Source organism: Capra hircus, chromosome 8 (genome assembly GCF_001704415.2).
Source record: "Capra hircus breed San Clemente chromosome 8, ASM170441v1, whole genome shotgun sequence".
Lineage (NCBI taxonomy): Eukaryota > Metazoa > Chordata > Mammalia > Artiodactyla > Bovidae > Capra > Capra hircus.
Window position 1 is genome coordinate 36,304,079 of NC_030815.1, and position 15,044 is coordinate 36,319,122.

At 37.8% G+C, this 15,044-nt stretch overlaps 1 protein-coding gene across 34 annotated transcripts in view; it reads left to right on the forward strand.

Moving 5' to 3' along the window:
• The window catches only part of PTPRD (protein tyrosine phosphatase, receptor type D), a 573,002-nt gene that overhangs the window by 443,956 nt on the left and 114,002 nt on the right, over positions 1-15,044 (forward strand). For 20 of the 34 annotated variants that reach the window (XM_018051970.1, XM_018051972.1, XM_018051971.1 and 17 more), the window contains 2 exons: positions 2,102-2,143; positions 2,650-2,747. In XM_018051970.1, the coding sequence (XP_017907459.1) occupies positions 2,102-2,143; positions 2,650-2,747 (140 nt within the window). The remainder of the gene's footprint in view (positions 1-2,101; positions 2,144-2,649; positions 2,748-15,044) is intronic. The other 14 variants (XM_018051985.1, XM_018051982.1, XM_018051983.1 and 11 more) reach the window with 1 other exon arrangement.

A 15,044-nucleotide genomic window follows, 5' to 3' on the forward strand; every position in this document is an offset into this window, starting at 1 on the left:
ATATGAACTACCTCCATGAGACCCTTCTTGACTCAGAAATCCTGAATATTTTGAAATGAGTTATAAAGAAGTGACTCCAGAATTTATCTAGCTCCCCACTTTTATTTTTACACCAAAAGAAATTTAGGTGCTTGGTAACAAAAGGTTTGTCTCTTAGTGGTAGATGGCAGGCCTAGAAGTAGAACTCCTGTTCAGTCTACTAGCCTAGGATTTCTTCTCCTGAACCATCAGGTTCCCACAAGCTCTCCTCCCCTTTCTGTGGAACATCCATATGGACATTTTTACTGGTCGTAGTGCTTTGGTGCAGTATTGCCAGATCATAAATAATGATTCTTGAATGCCATGATATCTTTGCCTGTGATATGTTCATATGCTGAATTAGAATGTAATGGATCAGTACAGATTTGCTTGGATTTCTCTGTCATTAGCTTCCAAAGTAATACACCCAGACCACGTGCCAGTGCATGCCAGAAGTAAATATTGGTTGATTATGATGGTCTTCTACTGCTGTTATACTAATGCTTTTCCCATCTCCAACTGGCTTTACTTTTGCAGCTTTGAGCAGTAATTCAGTCCCCTACGCCTCCCTGATTGGCTCTGTGTCCTCCCTCTCTAGCCAAACCACCACTCAGTCCATATATGATAATAACTCTCTCCCACGGTTCGCTCGAAAAGGTCTAAACATCTTTGTCTCTATTATTTTCTCTGTTAAAGCACTGTAATGGATGTCCACATCATTTCATCTCCAAACGAGCCTACAGTCTCTTGTGCCTTTGCATTTCCATTCTTGTCATTGGGGGTGCCTCATCTGGATGAGATCACTAGAATTCTTAGATCACTGTCACTCAACTGCTCCTCCCACAAAATGGAGATGAGTTCAATGCTACCATCTACAGGGAAAAGTTCTAGAAACGCGTTCCAACATTTAGGTCCAAGTGCATAATCACATCAGCAACGAAGAGTTTCTCCTTCCAAGCTGACTCATTTTTATTGGATCTTCCAGATACTAAAGTACTGCCTGTCACGGCACAGTGCTAAAATGATTGTCTGGGAGAAGCAAGATAGTTTTTTACTTAACTTACCAAACCATTGATAATTTGGCATTAGAGACAAAGGAACTTATTGGCTTTCAATATCAGTACAATATTTAAAATACCCATAAAGTAATTACAAAGTAATCGCATGTTGTGCTGACTTAATGGTCACCATGCTTCAGCCTGACACCCTCCAGAGAGTCCCAGGGACAGCAGAATGTCCACAGGGACAGGGTTTCCAGCCTGAGCCCCTCCCTTACCTTTTTTTTTTTTTTTTTCCACTTTAGAGGCCTCCCTGGCGGCATGCTAGTTCAAGTTTTTCTAGTCAGCTGGAATTGGCACCCATAAGACATGAGTCAGCAGTGGTCTCCTATGGTGCTTTTGAAAAATTAGTCAGAAGTAAAATGTAAATCATATGAAAAATGAAAAATCATTATAAAGACACTGGAATCACCATAGTGAGTGGTGGTTTATTTTTAACAGAATCGATGAATACCTTCAGCTGGCAGACTGCACTAAGATGTATCACCCCCATGTCACTGCTTTCTTTTACCACCTTCTTTTTCCTCTTCATCCTTTCACAATTTGCTCCCTTTCCTGCATTCAGTTCCCATTAGTGGACAAAGATGTTTACACCTGAAGTAGATTGTAGGTTTGCTAGGGGTTGAATAATGGGGACTTGGGGCAAAATATCACCAAGCTGTCAGTGTGGCCATTGATAAATGTCCAGGAGAAGGCTGCAACCCCAACCTCTACAATCTGCTACTAGTGGAAACATTTTTGAAACTCAGTTTTGTGTCTGATTTTGTCATCAGTGATTATTGTCTATCGTCTGTGGTGCATGTCATTCTTTGTGTTCATGTTTGCATGTGAATGTCAGTCACCTACAGGTTTGTGAAATATTAAAGTGATCTTAATCTAGTCACAATGTATATCAATCCTGTTAAAACCTGCAGCATTTTTATTAGTGCTATTTAAAAGTATATCAGGCTATCCATTTCTTTTTTTTTTTTTTTTTAACAAATTTGTTCTGTTTTATTTTATTTACACCATCATTTCCTTTGCAGGTTCAGATGATTCCGGTTACCCTGGTAACCTTCATTCTTCAAGTTAGTTTTCCTTGATTCTGCATAAGTCACTTTATGTTTCCTATCAAGCTACAACTCTTTCCCTTTTTAGGCCTTTCTCAGTGTGTATTTTCTTAGTTCACTTTACACCATTTAATTCCACACAATTTCCATTTCACACAGTGCAGGAGAAGGAGTTTGAAATGACATAACAGTCATTACTCAAAGCAGAAGTTGACATCAAGCCTGACTGTCAGTTTTCTCCACTAGCTAACTGCATTGATTCATAGCACAATAACACTTTCTTTCACATTAGGAGTATTAGTTTGGAGATTATGCTTGGTGACTTTTCATTTGGCTACAAAATTCATCCTTCCAGAGCATGTCCTGCTTTGAGTAACCAAACTATCTGCCTGCTTCTTCACATTAAACATCTTTACTACTCACATATTTTCAGGCCATTTCTAACTATAGTATTCTCTGTATTTTGGAATAGTTAGCATTACTTTCATTTGTTTTCAAATGTCTGTATTCTTTCCTTTTAATAGGTATGGCTAGCCATCCTCCAATACCTATCTTGGAACTTGCAGATCACATTGAAAGGTTGAAAGCAAATGACAACTTGAAGTTTTCCCAGGAATATGAGGTAATTCAGCGTGTTTATACTTGACAGTATTTTCAAGAATTATCCCTCTCTTCTTTCGGATCATATCCATCAGTTCTTTTTCCTTTAAATATGACTCAGCATCTGATAACAAAAGTTTACAACAAATAGCCAACTTAAAAGTATCTGTATAATTAATAGAATAGTTGTACTTTTAAAAGTATCTAATTTTTTATGTTTGTTCAGTGTTATTTAATGAGGTTGGTTTATCTTTCCTGATTTCAAATTAATATACTGAATGTATAAGCTTCCCAGTATACCATATGAGTGCCAGATACACTAAATTATGGTGAGAAAGCTTACTGAAAAAGAAATTACAGAGAATTTAAGCAGATTTCCCAGTGTTCTTGGTCAGTTTACATGGCCTGAAAACTGTAATTATTAAGTACATACACATGATTTTACCCATTCAGTATAAAATAATATTTGAGCTAATATTAAGATAGTAATATGTTCCCAGACTGTTGCGTGTTTCTGAAGCAGTGGTGAACTTAACAGTATCTTACATTTTCAGAATCCTTAAAGGTTTTATGTTAATCCTTGACGAAAATGAATAAAAAAGTGTTGTATATGTGTGGGTATTTAGATATTGTGTCATTTATCAAGCAGAAGATTGTGAAACTGAGTATCATATTCCTCAGAAACAGGGACCCATAGTGGAACCAATTCATGGATTATTTATAACTGAATGATCATTTATCTTTTAGATCAAGTTTAACTAGCATAAGCATAAGAGTAAAATGTCCAAATAAAGTCTTATAATTGTGCCAGGTAACAAAACTGAAACTGTTCAATTTCTACCATAAAGAGGTTCTTCTGGTTTACTTAATGGGAATCTTAAAACACATCCTTGTTATTGCCCTTGATTTCTCTATTATCGGCCTGAAATGAGGCTGATGAACTGGATTTCTCTCAGTTCCTACCAACTCTAACATTTTGCCCTGTCATATTTGGTTAGAAAACTCTAAAAACAGCCCTAACCTCAAGTGGCTAGAGAGTTATCAACCACGTGAAGAAGCTCCATGCAAGAGGATGTGGAGCAGTGGGGCCTGTGGCAGTCTGGACATTTGCATGGATTTCCTAGTCTTTAAACATTCCATTTTTGATTATTTTATTGTACTTCCTAAGCAAAACATATCTGTAGCCCCATATACATTCAGTCTCAAGAGCTGGTAACCTTTTACTCAGTTTGCATATTCCAACATTTTTGTTGATAGAACGCAAAGGAGATTTTGTTTGCTCACTCATTGGTTAAATTATATTTTCACTTACTCTCTTTCAAGCATTTAGGGGAATATTTCAGTTTTAGGAAACACATTGGATTGTGAATTATTTTCTAAATGGTCTGTTTCTTATTTCTTTCCTATCCTTCCTCTTAGTCATGACGGCTCTCTTTACGTTGTGCAGTATTCTTGAAAATAGTTTCTGGTTCGAGGCTTCAGATTGAAAATTGAGTTTTAAAAAGAAAACAGGGCATATGATGAATGCCATTTGGGGCAACATAAAATCACATAGTTAAGTGTTAGCTTTCACTAGCCAGAGTTTTTAGCACTGCCAACCTGCTCTTTATTGTTATTGTGAGTGTTGTTATTGTTATTCTTAGTGTGTTTCTATGTGTGATATTTTCATGGCCCCACTTTAACACATTATGTGTGATTATGAATGATATGATGGGTCACAGAAATACACTTGATAGCTCAACTTGTTAATAAGCCATTAATTAACTTTCTGCTCTTATAAGTTTAAACCATTAACAATATCTGCATTATTCAAGCAGTCTCAGTTGTATGTATTGACTAGAGTAACTTGCCTCCTTTAAATACAAGATTTCTCTAGAAATGCTGCATGTAAAGATACTCTAATGACACTCATTTAGCCATTAGATTAGAAGTGCTCCTTGAAAGTAGTTATGAACTTCATGCTGGCAGCACTCCCATTAAGAACTCCCCGAGTAGCCGTTGACATGATAGCCCACACTGACTTCACCGTTTATCATGACGATGATCTGTGATTAAAGCTCCCTGGGCATGAATTGACTCTACTGTGCCTTAACAGCCATGAAGGGGATATTTAAGTGTTGTGTTCATCTGTGATAATATGATAAAGACTTCTGCATAGTATTTTAGACCAGAGAACAACACACTGGAAGAAGTTTTTTTTAATCTTTTTTTTGACATATTATCTTTATGTAAACTTGAATAGATTTTTCACTGTTTTTCAGTGAGGAGAGATAAGTCATATTACTTTCAAACATAATTATTTTAGCATAATCACTATAGATTAATGTTTACTCAGACCTCTCAAGATGGGTGAAGCTAAATCTGCTACTCTGATTCTAAAATTAAAATAGGAGTTAAATGCATGAAACCTGTTTACACTGATTCTGAGGTTAGACTAGGAGGAAGTGAGTTTAAATTATAAAGCAATATTATTAGATTATGTGAGACTTCCTTTACTATAAAGAAAATTGAAGTCAGATTCATGACAGTTGGAAGAAGAAACCTGAGGAATTAGTATAACTGCATCTTGAAGGTCTTTACAATTACTTTAGGTTTTTATTTTCTTCAATGAGACTGCCAAGTCCTACTAGAATGTAAGTGGCCAGAATATGAGGATAGCATCTAGAATGCAGAGAAATTAAATTTGGTATCACTGTCAAAAGTCAGTACATCAGGCTGGTGAATGTTTCGACTGATTTAGAATAGATGTGTACATCTTGCCAAACAAACTCCTAGCTACTGTTTACATATGGATCATTTGGACGCCCAATTAAAATCCGAATTCCTGTCCGAACTTCAAAAATTCTAGTCTAGTAATTCAACCATGCTAATTATGAATGTTTATTTTATTTCTTTATCTCGTTATATTGAGACATAACTGAAATTTAACATTGTATTAGTTTATCATACAGTGTGATTTGATATATGCGTATATTGCAAAATGATTACCACAGTAAATTTAGTTACAATCTATCACTTAACATAACTACAAATTATTTTTTCTTGTAATGAGAACTCTGAATATCTATCCTTAACAACTTTCAAATATACATCACATTATTGTTAAATAGCCACATGCTGTATATTACATCCTCAGGACTTATACAGTTAAACCTTGAACAACATGAATATGAACTGCACAAGTCTATTTATACATGGATATTTTTCAATAGCAAAACCCAGTTATAAATTATAGTCTTAACTGCTGCATTGTTCAAGAGTCGGTTGTAAACTGGAAGCTTATACCTTTTGACCACTTTGACTCATTTCTTCCATCATCCACCCTATGCCTCTGACAATGACCAATCTGTTTTCTGTTTCTGAGAATTTTGTTTTTTTTAGATCCCATCCAAGTCAAGTCATACAATATTTTTCTGTCTGGTTTATTTCCTTTAGCATGATGCCCATGCCCTCAAAGTCTATCAGTGTTGTTGCAAATGGCAGAATCTTATTTAAGACTGAATAATATTATTATAATGATAATGATAATAATCTTATTTAAGACTGAATCTTATCTAAGATTGTGTGTGTGTGTGTGTGTGTGTGTGTACAATACACATATGCCCCTCCAATCATCATTTCACCATTCCTCAGATGGCGAATATATCTGTGTATGAGATCAATTTGACAGCCATCACAGTCAGCATTATCAATATCATATACATGAATCCTGTTTATATTAGATTGACTGTAAGTAGCTAGACACAGGTTTGATCCCTGGGTGAGTAAGATTCCCTGGAAGTGGAAATGGCAACCCACTCCAGTGTTCTTGCCTGGGAAATCCCATGATGGGCTACAATCCATGGGATCACAAAGAGTCAGACATGACTTAGCGACTGAACAAGAAATTAACTGCAGCTCCTAGAGTCTGCTTAAAGGAAAATAAAGGGCCATTTTTTGTATTTATTGTATATCATCTATTATACATGTATTATAAATTATATATTTATATGGAAGCAAATGCTATCCATGCAGTTATGCTGCAAAAACTTTTATCTGAAGATAAATATCATATGATATCACATACGTGGGATCTAAAAAATGATAGAGATGAACTTATTTACACAACAGAAACAGACTCACAGACATAGAAAACTTATGCTTACTAAAAGGGAGCAGGGACATAAATTAAGAATTTAGGATGAACAGCTACACACTACTTATAAATAAAATAAGATCCTACTGTATAGCACAGGGAACTATATTACTTTGTAATAACCTATTATGGAAAAGAATCTGAAAAAGAATATAGGTAGATAGATATATAACTGAATCACTGTGCTGTACATTAGAAACACAATATTGTAAACCAACTATACTTTAATAAATTGAAAATACATTAAAAACAGAACTGTTATCTGACACTGGAAGACTGTAGAGATTTCCACACCCCCTCTGAATCTCTCCCCATAGTGTTTTTCTCTGGGATGCACTGTTCTCTCCCCTGTACATGCCAGCTTCTTCTGTTTCTCCCACCCACATACAGAAAATAGATCCTTTGATCATATATTCTTGTACATAGAGAATCCCTAAAGAAAGAGAATTTTTCTTGTCAAATTGCAAATGCCAGAAAACAAACTGTGAACTTAAATGGACTCACTGGGTTGTGGAGGCACATTTTAGGACATAGCTCCTAATAGCCCATCCCTATATATCTGATTCCTTCCTTGGATCGAAGAGAAAAGTTACTTCTGAGCTGGAGGGAGAACCAATAATTATCTACCATAGTGCTGCAGAAAAGCACCATGCTAAGTACTGAGAGGAGTATAAAAGTCACAAGAAACTTCCATTTCTAGGATGTCGAGTAGGCAATGTTAGCTACATACCTTAGTCCCCACCCCACCCCACAAAATACTAACAAGAACATCTAGAAGCTAATCCACAGTATTAATGCCGTGTTGCTGAGTTTCAGTAAAGGGAGAGAGTAGTGGCATAAAGAACTAGAAAAGGTACTGAACAAAAGGTAGTACTGATAGTACATTTCATGCAAAGTTGGGTGCAATAAAGGACAGAAACAGTAAGGACCTAAAAGAAGCAGAAGAGAGTAAGAAGAGGAGGCAAGAATGCACAGAAGAACTGTACAGAAAAGATCTTCATGACCCACATAACCACAATGGTGTAATCGCTCACCTAGAGCGTCCAGACATCCTGGAATGTGAAGTCAAGTGGGCCTTAGGAAGCATCACTACAAACAAAGTTAGTGGAGGTGACAGAATTTCAGCTGAGCTATTTCAAATCCTAAAAGATGATGCTGTGAATGTGCTGCACTCAATATGCCAGCAAATTTGGAAAACTCAGCAGTGGCCATAGGACTGGAAAAGGTCAGTTTTCAGTTTTCATTGCAATCCCAAAGAAATGCCATGCCAAAGAATGTTCAGATTACAGAACAGTTATACTCATTTCACATGCTAGCAAGATAATGCTCAAAATCCTTCAAGCTAGGCTTCAATAGTACGTGAACTGAGAACTTCCACATGTGCAAGCTGGGTTTAGAAAAGTCAGAGGAACCAGAGGTCAAATTGCCAACATCCGTTGGATCATAGAAAAAGCAAGGAAATTCCAGAAAAAGTGTCTGCTTAATTGACTATGGTAAAGCTTTTGACTGTGTGGATCACAACAAACTGCGCAAAATTCTTCAACAGATGGGAAAACCAGACTACCTTACTTGCCACTTGAGAAACCTATGTGAAGGTCTAGAAGCAACAGTTAGATCTGGATATGGAACAAAGGACTGGTTCGAAGTTGGGAAAGGAGTACATCAAGGCAGTATAATGTCACCATATTTGTTTAATTTATATGCAGTGTACATCATGCAAAATGCCAGGCTGGATGAAGCACAAGCTGGAATCAAGATTGCCGGAAGAAATATCAATAACCTCAGATAAGCAGATGATATAACACCCTAATGGCAGAAAGTGAAGAGGAACTAAAGAGCCCCTTGATGAAAATGAAAGAGGAGAGTGAAAAAGCTGGCTTAAAACGTAACATTAAAAAAAACAAAGATCATGGCATCTGGTCTGATCACTTCATGGCAAATAGATGGGGAAACAATGGAAATAGTGACAGACTTTATTTTCTTAGGCTCCAAAATCACTGCAGACAGTGACTGCAGCCATGAAATTAAAAAGTTCTTACTCCTTGGAAAAAGCTATGACAAACCTAGACAGTATGTTAAAAAGCAGAAACATCACTTTGCCAACAAATGTCTGTACAGTCCAAGCTATATTTTTTCCAGTAGTCATGTATGGATGTGAAAGTTGGACCTTAAAGAAGGCTGAGCACTCAAGAATTGATGCTTTCAAATTGTGGTGCTGGTTAAGACTCTCTGAGAGTCCCTTCAACAGCAAGGAGATCAAACCAGTCAATCCTAAAGGAAATCAACCCTGAATATTCATTGGAAGGACTAATGCTAAAGCTGAAGCTCCAGTACTTTGGCCAACTGATGCAAAGAACTGAAAAAAGTTCTTGGAAAAGACCCTGATGCTGGAAAAGATTGAAGGCAGGAGGAGAAAGGGGTGACAGAGGATGAGATGATTGGATGGCTTCACTGATTCAATGGACATGAGTTTGAGCAAACTCCGGGAGATAGCAAAGCACAGGGAAGCCCAGTGTGCCGCGGTTCATGGGGTCACAAAGAGTCAGACACAACTGGGTGAACAACAATAGCTGATAGCATAAATAGGAAGGACAGCAGTGAGGAGCATTTTGTTAGGGGGAAATGTACTTCAGGTCCATTATAGAATCTATACCTTTGTTTTCTACATTAAGGAAATCATCTCCCTTTTAAAGGTAGTTAACTCAGCTGATTTCAAAGTTCCAAGCAGGTGACTTACAAATTACTTTTTAGGCCACAGTCTATCTGCCCATGGCAGTTACATAAATACTTATCCAATATCTATTATATTTTCAAATTTGTCATCACTAGGCCTTTTAGTGGTACCATCTTAAATACACACACACGTGCACACTCGCGCACACACACACATACATACATAACGTGTGTATATACGAGATAGAGCAAACTCCAGGAGGTAGTCAAGGACAGGGAAGCCCGGCGTACTGCAGTCTACAAGGTCACGAAGAGTCGGACACAACTGAGTGACTGAACAACAACTATATCTATATGCATATACACACACACATACCCTGAAACTGCTACTATATCCAGTGTCTTATAATAAACTATAGTGGAAATGAATCTGGAAAAGAATATGTATAGCCCTTGCTGTACACCAGAAAAAAAAAAATCAACTATACTTCAATTAAATAAATAAATAAATGTAGAAATAAATAAAGCTAAACTATTCTGAATGGGCATTGATAAAGAATCCATCAGTTCATGCAGGAGAAACAAGTTCAATCCCTGGATCAGGAAGATCCCCTGGAGTAGGAAATGGCAACACACTCCAGTATTTTTGCTTGAGAAATTCATGGACAGAGGAGCCTGTCAGGCTGCACAGTACATGAGGTTGTAAAGAGTCAGACAATGAGCGAGCACACACACACACCCTCTGAAGATCAGGTTTGTTTTGGTTTTTGCTGCAGTCGGAGAAAGGTGAACACCTGATTCACAGAAGGCCTATCAGAAGGATACCTTTGACCTATTTTGTTGCTACTGGGTCTAGTCCAGGATCTTTGCTGCCATCTGTGCAAGCGTATTATCTTTAATCTCAGCGCCCGTGTGCCCTCCAACATTTAGCATCCTAATGTGCAAAGAGTTTCTTCCTGTACTCATGGCAACGCTCTCACATCTCCAGTCTGGGCAGAGGATAATGAGCCTCTTATCTGAAACATTCCAGATAAAAGTGCCCTGTCTTTCCATTTTAATGACAGCATGTATGTGGCACCTTTGTCTAATAGGCTAAAATCTTCACAATACTGGTGAGACAGGTAAATTAAAAAGATATATTATTTCCTCATGAATGATGAAACATATCAAGAGATGCCAAGATATATAGAGACGTTAAAAAAACATTGCTTAGATCCTATTTTTAAATGGCTAGAGCTGGAATAGACCTCAGGGATCATGTAGTTTAACCTTCTCATCATAGGGGTAGGGAACAAAAGACTGAGAAAGAGCAACTTATTCAAGGTCACACACCGGGTACGTGGCTGAAACAGTTCACAAATTCATGACTTCCTGTTCGAAGAAGAACACTATTTTAACTCACCTGCTCTAGACACCAAAGATTTTACTGTTGTTTCTTATGTGTTGGTTATAGAATCCAGAAATCTAAGTCTTCAACTATGTCAATATTTATGCTAAAAATTTTGTAAAAATGTCTTAGTCCCCAGTTTGTGTTACATCATTATCCCTGGGCAAACCCAGTGGTTTTTCCTTTGTCATTTTCTACATTCTCCATAGATGTTTCTTCATCTCCAATGGTAAACTTTGTCTTTCTCCACAGAGGGACAAAACTATCTGTCATCAAAGCAAAGTTCCCCAAAGAAAACATTTCTGTTTTCTCTAGAAAAAGGCTGTAGGTGTATCTGACCGTGTTTGTGTGCCAGAGTGCATTTGTAGGCAGAAAGCCTTTATTGCTCATGTTCTGTAAACCTCCAAGCATTCATAATGCAAAAACTACTTGTCATATCTGCTTTCAATTAATTTATAATTTATGTGTAAACTCATGACAGTGGACACTCATTAGGGCATTACAGAGACGTAAACAAGAAACCAAACATACATATATGCACATTTCTCTTTTTGTCTAGCTTTCAATGCACTGAATTTTTCTTCAGAGTGGCTTCCCTGCGTTTCTCAAGTAAAAAAGTGGTGGCTGACAGATCTATTTTCATCTTTTATGCAGAGTTGATGAGTAAAATTGACCAAGGAAAAGTTTTAATTATGTCTGACACATGAGTCACAGAGATAGAAAGTGTTTTGTCTCTTTTTTTTTTAAACTTTGAACACATTTTGGTGGTTAGTGTAATGAATGAGAAAATGAATGATTTTATAATATAAAAACTAGTATCCTTTTCATACCTGGGCCGGATAAACCAATTTAACCTCCTTTAGGGGAGATGAATGGCTGAATTTACTATTCCAAAGTGGAACATCCTGACTGGGGGTAAGAGTGTGGGAATCATTACCTACTTCTTTAAAAACACAGTAGTTTTCCTATTTCAGATTAGGTCTAAAGCCCCCTGCGTGCCACTCGGAGCCTTGTACTCCCTGAGCTAACGGTGGGGTGGGAGGACACCAGTGGCTGAAATCACAGCTCGTGGAGTCAGGCTGTTTGTCTCAAGCTGTGTGACCTTAAGCACATAACTGAACCTCTCTGTACTTTACTTTTGTCATTTCTAAAATAGAAGTAAACCTACCTCGAACGTAATTAACAATAAATAGATACATACAAAATGCTCACAGAGCCCCTGATACAAGTGCTCAGCAGTCTGAGTAGGTCCTCTTTCATCAAAGAGATGCCATCAATTTTAAGATGCACGTCAATTTCAGAGAAATTAAAACGCAAAAAAAAAAAAAATCTTTGAATCAATGAAACTCTGGCCTCTTCCCATCCCTGTCATTGATCATACCTGTAGGGCTTTTCTGAACTCAATAAAAAAGAAAAAAAAAAAAAGCATCATCATCATCAAGAAAAAAAAAGAAAACTTGCTAACTTAAACCAATGCTCTTAGCACTAGGCTGTCGTTTCTTTTATTCTGCTCACCTCCTGCGTTCAAATATTAACTTCTCCTGGTCAGGTGTTAGGCCTTCTCTGTATGCTGTTGGCCACCCAGCAAACCACTCACCACTGGCCCCACAGCAGATGATTAACCAAAGTGTGTGTCTGGATCAATTTCTAACTGAATTTATAGTTCATGGAAGCTCTTTGTTGTGGTCAAAATTGCTAGTAGGAACAACAGGAGCAAACAGAACAAAGAATGTCTTTCTGTAAAAAGAGCTGCTTTTCTCATCCCCGCCTGATTTATCAGCAGTTGAAACCTTATTTTCAGACCCTTTTCTCTCAGAAAATACACTGTCATTATCTTTAGACAGTACAGAAGTGAATGCATTTTAATGCAGACCCCTCAGCTTTAACTCAAATATACCTGCTGATTAAACTCCCAGTGCGGTGTTTAGAGTGAAAACAAGCCTGCCAGCTAGCAGTCTGAGAAGACACTTTCTTTGTTCATAGCTGAGGACTGGCCTCATCAAGTAAGATATGAAGGTGCAGAGAGTCCCTTCCCGGCTGGCTGCCATTCTGCATCTTGTAAACAAGTCTAGTAGGACACAAAGACACAGCAGCTCCCCTTAGAAGTTAATGTTGCATCCAAAACCAGGGTGTGTAGATATGTGTTTATAGTCTTTTATTCTTTCTGTACTTTTGTAGCTGTTAGAATTCAAATTGCAAGCTAATTCTCAAGTTCCAAAACTTACTTGAATTTGGACTTCTTTAATGTTCACAGACCACCTTTAAAAAAATAATTTAAAAAAAAAAAAAAACCTTACACAGTTTCCATAGCAAGGTTAAACTCCATATCTTTTATACTTAAACTTCTCCTTTTCTTCTTCTGGGAGTCATAGCAGCATTTGGGGGGAATCTCATGTAACTTCAACTTCCTGTCTCCCAATCCTTGTTCTCACACTAGTCTGTCCTAACTGATTGGCTCTTAACCATCACTGGACATTGTCCAGACTCTTTCTACTGCTCCTATGTGGAGCCCAAGGCTCTCAGGAAACAGTTAATCCTGAAGTGTCTCTACTTCCAAAGCAAGCTTTCAACTTCAAAGAGATCAATAGCGAGAGAGAGGCCACTTTGGAGTTTTATTTTGATTTTAAAATGAAGTTGGGGTTTTAGGGCCTGAGTGATAAGTGTGTACTTTGAGGGTTACAATAGCAGATGCAGGAGAGAGCTTTGAAGTCAGGGAAAACAAGGTTCCTATTTTCACTCTGCCAATTAGCACTGTGCTGCTTGAACCAGTTACTGGACCTCTTGTGGCCCTGCTTCTCTCTTAGTTAGAATAAGAATATTAGCCTTTACTCATAAAGTTGGTATGAAGGTGAATATGTGTTAGGCACTAGCACTGAATTTGTTCCAGAGCTCATCTTGTCTGCTGTAACATTCCTTTCTTCCTCCAAAAAGAAGCTCTGTGAAAGCAGTTAGAAGGTGAGTAGTGATGAAGACAGCATGGTGAAGTTCTTTTGGGACAAATGGAGAGAGTAGCATTGAAACATACACATTACCGTATGTAAAATAGATAGCCAGTGGGAATATTCAGCATGAGCCAGAGAGCTCAACCTGTGCTCTGTGACAACCTAGAGGGGTAGAATGAGGTGGGAGGTGAGAGGGAGGCTGAAGAGGGAGGGAACACATGTATACCTGTGGCTGATTCATGTTGATGTATGACACAATATTGTAAAGCAATTATGCTCCAATTAAAAATAAGAAATACACACACTGCTATGTATAGAGATTATATAAAATAGATGATCAAAGTAGATAATCAGAGGACCTACTGTATAGCAAGGAAGCTCTACTCAATATTCTATAATAACCTAAATGAAAAATAATAGATATATGTATATGTAAATCAAGTATACTCTAATATAAAATGAAAAGTGAAAAAAAAGGAACCGTTTGAATGCCTTCATCTGTTTGACAAAGATTACTTGCAAAACAGTCAATGTTCAAGTAACATGAATGAGTCCCTTAAGAACCACTACTACTACTAAGTCGCTTCAGTCGCGTCCGACTCTGTGCGACCCCATAGACGGCAGCCCACCAGGCTCCCCCGTCCCTGGGATTCTCCAGGCAAGAACACCAGAGTGGGTTGCCATTTCCTTCTCCATAAGAACCACTAAGTATCACATAGATCAGGAGCTCCCTTCCCCCTCACTGTGCTCAAGCCCTATCCCGTCCCACAGACCTAGAACCAAATCTGTAACTTAGAAGTGCAAGCATGGCTGAAGTGATTGAGAAACTGTAATTAGTACAGTTAACGAACTTTGAAATGCTGCCTCCCTTTGTATTAGGAACAGTTAGGGTGTCACATTAGTGACAGTGGAAAAACTTGGTCTCGTTTTCCCCCCAAGGTAATTAATTGGGCTCCCTGTCATCAGTTGAGACATGAAGAGAAATAAAAAGTTTCAGCCTGAGCACTGGAGTTGGTGGGTGTTGCTGTGCAACCAACTGGGCATTGATTTCCTTTTTTCTTCCTTTTCTATTCCTTCCATATTGATCCTTCTGTCACAGCTCAGGGAGTCTCCCATTATCTTAGAAAACAAAAAACAGAACACTGTCCTAAAGTTTCAGAAGTTTGAATCTAGTGTCATAGA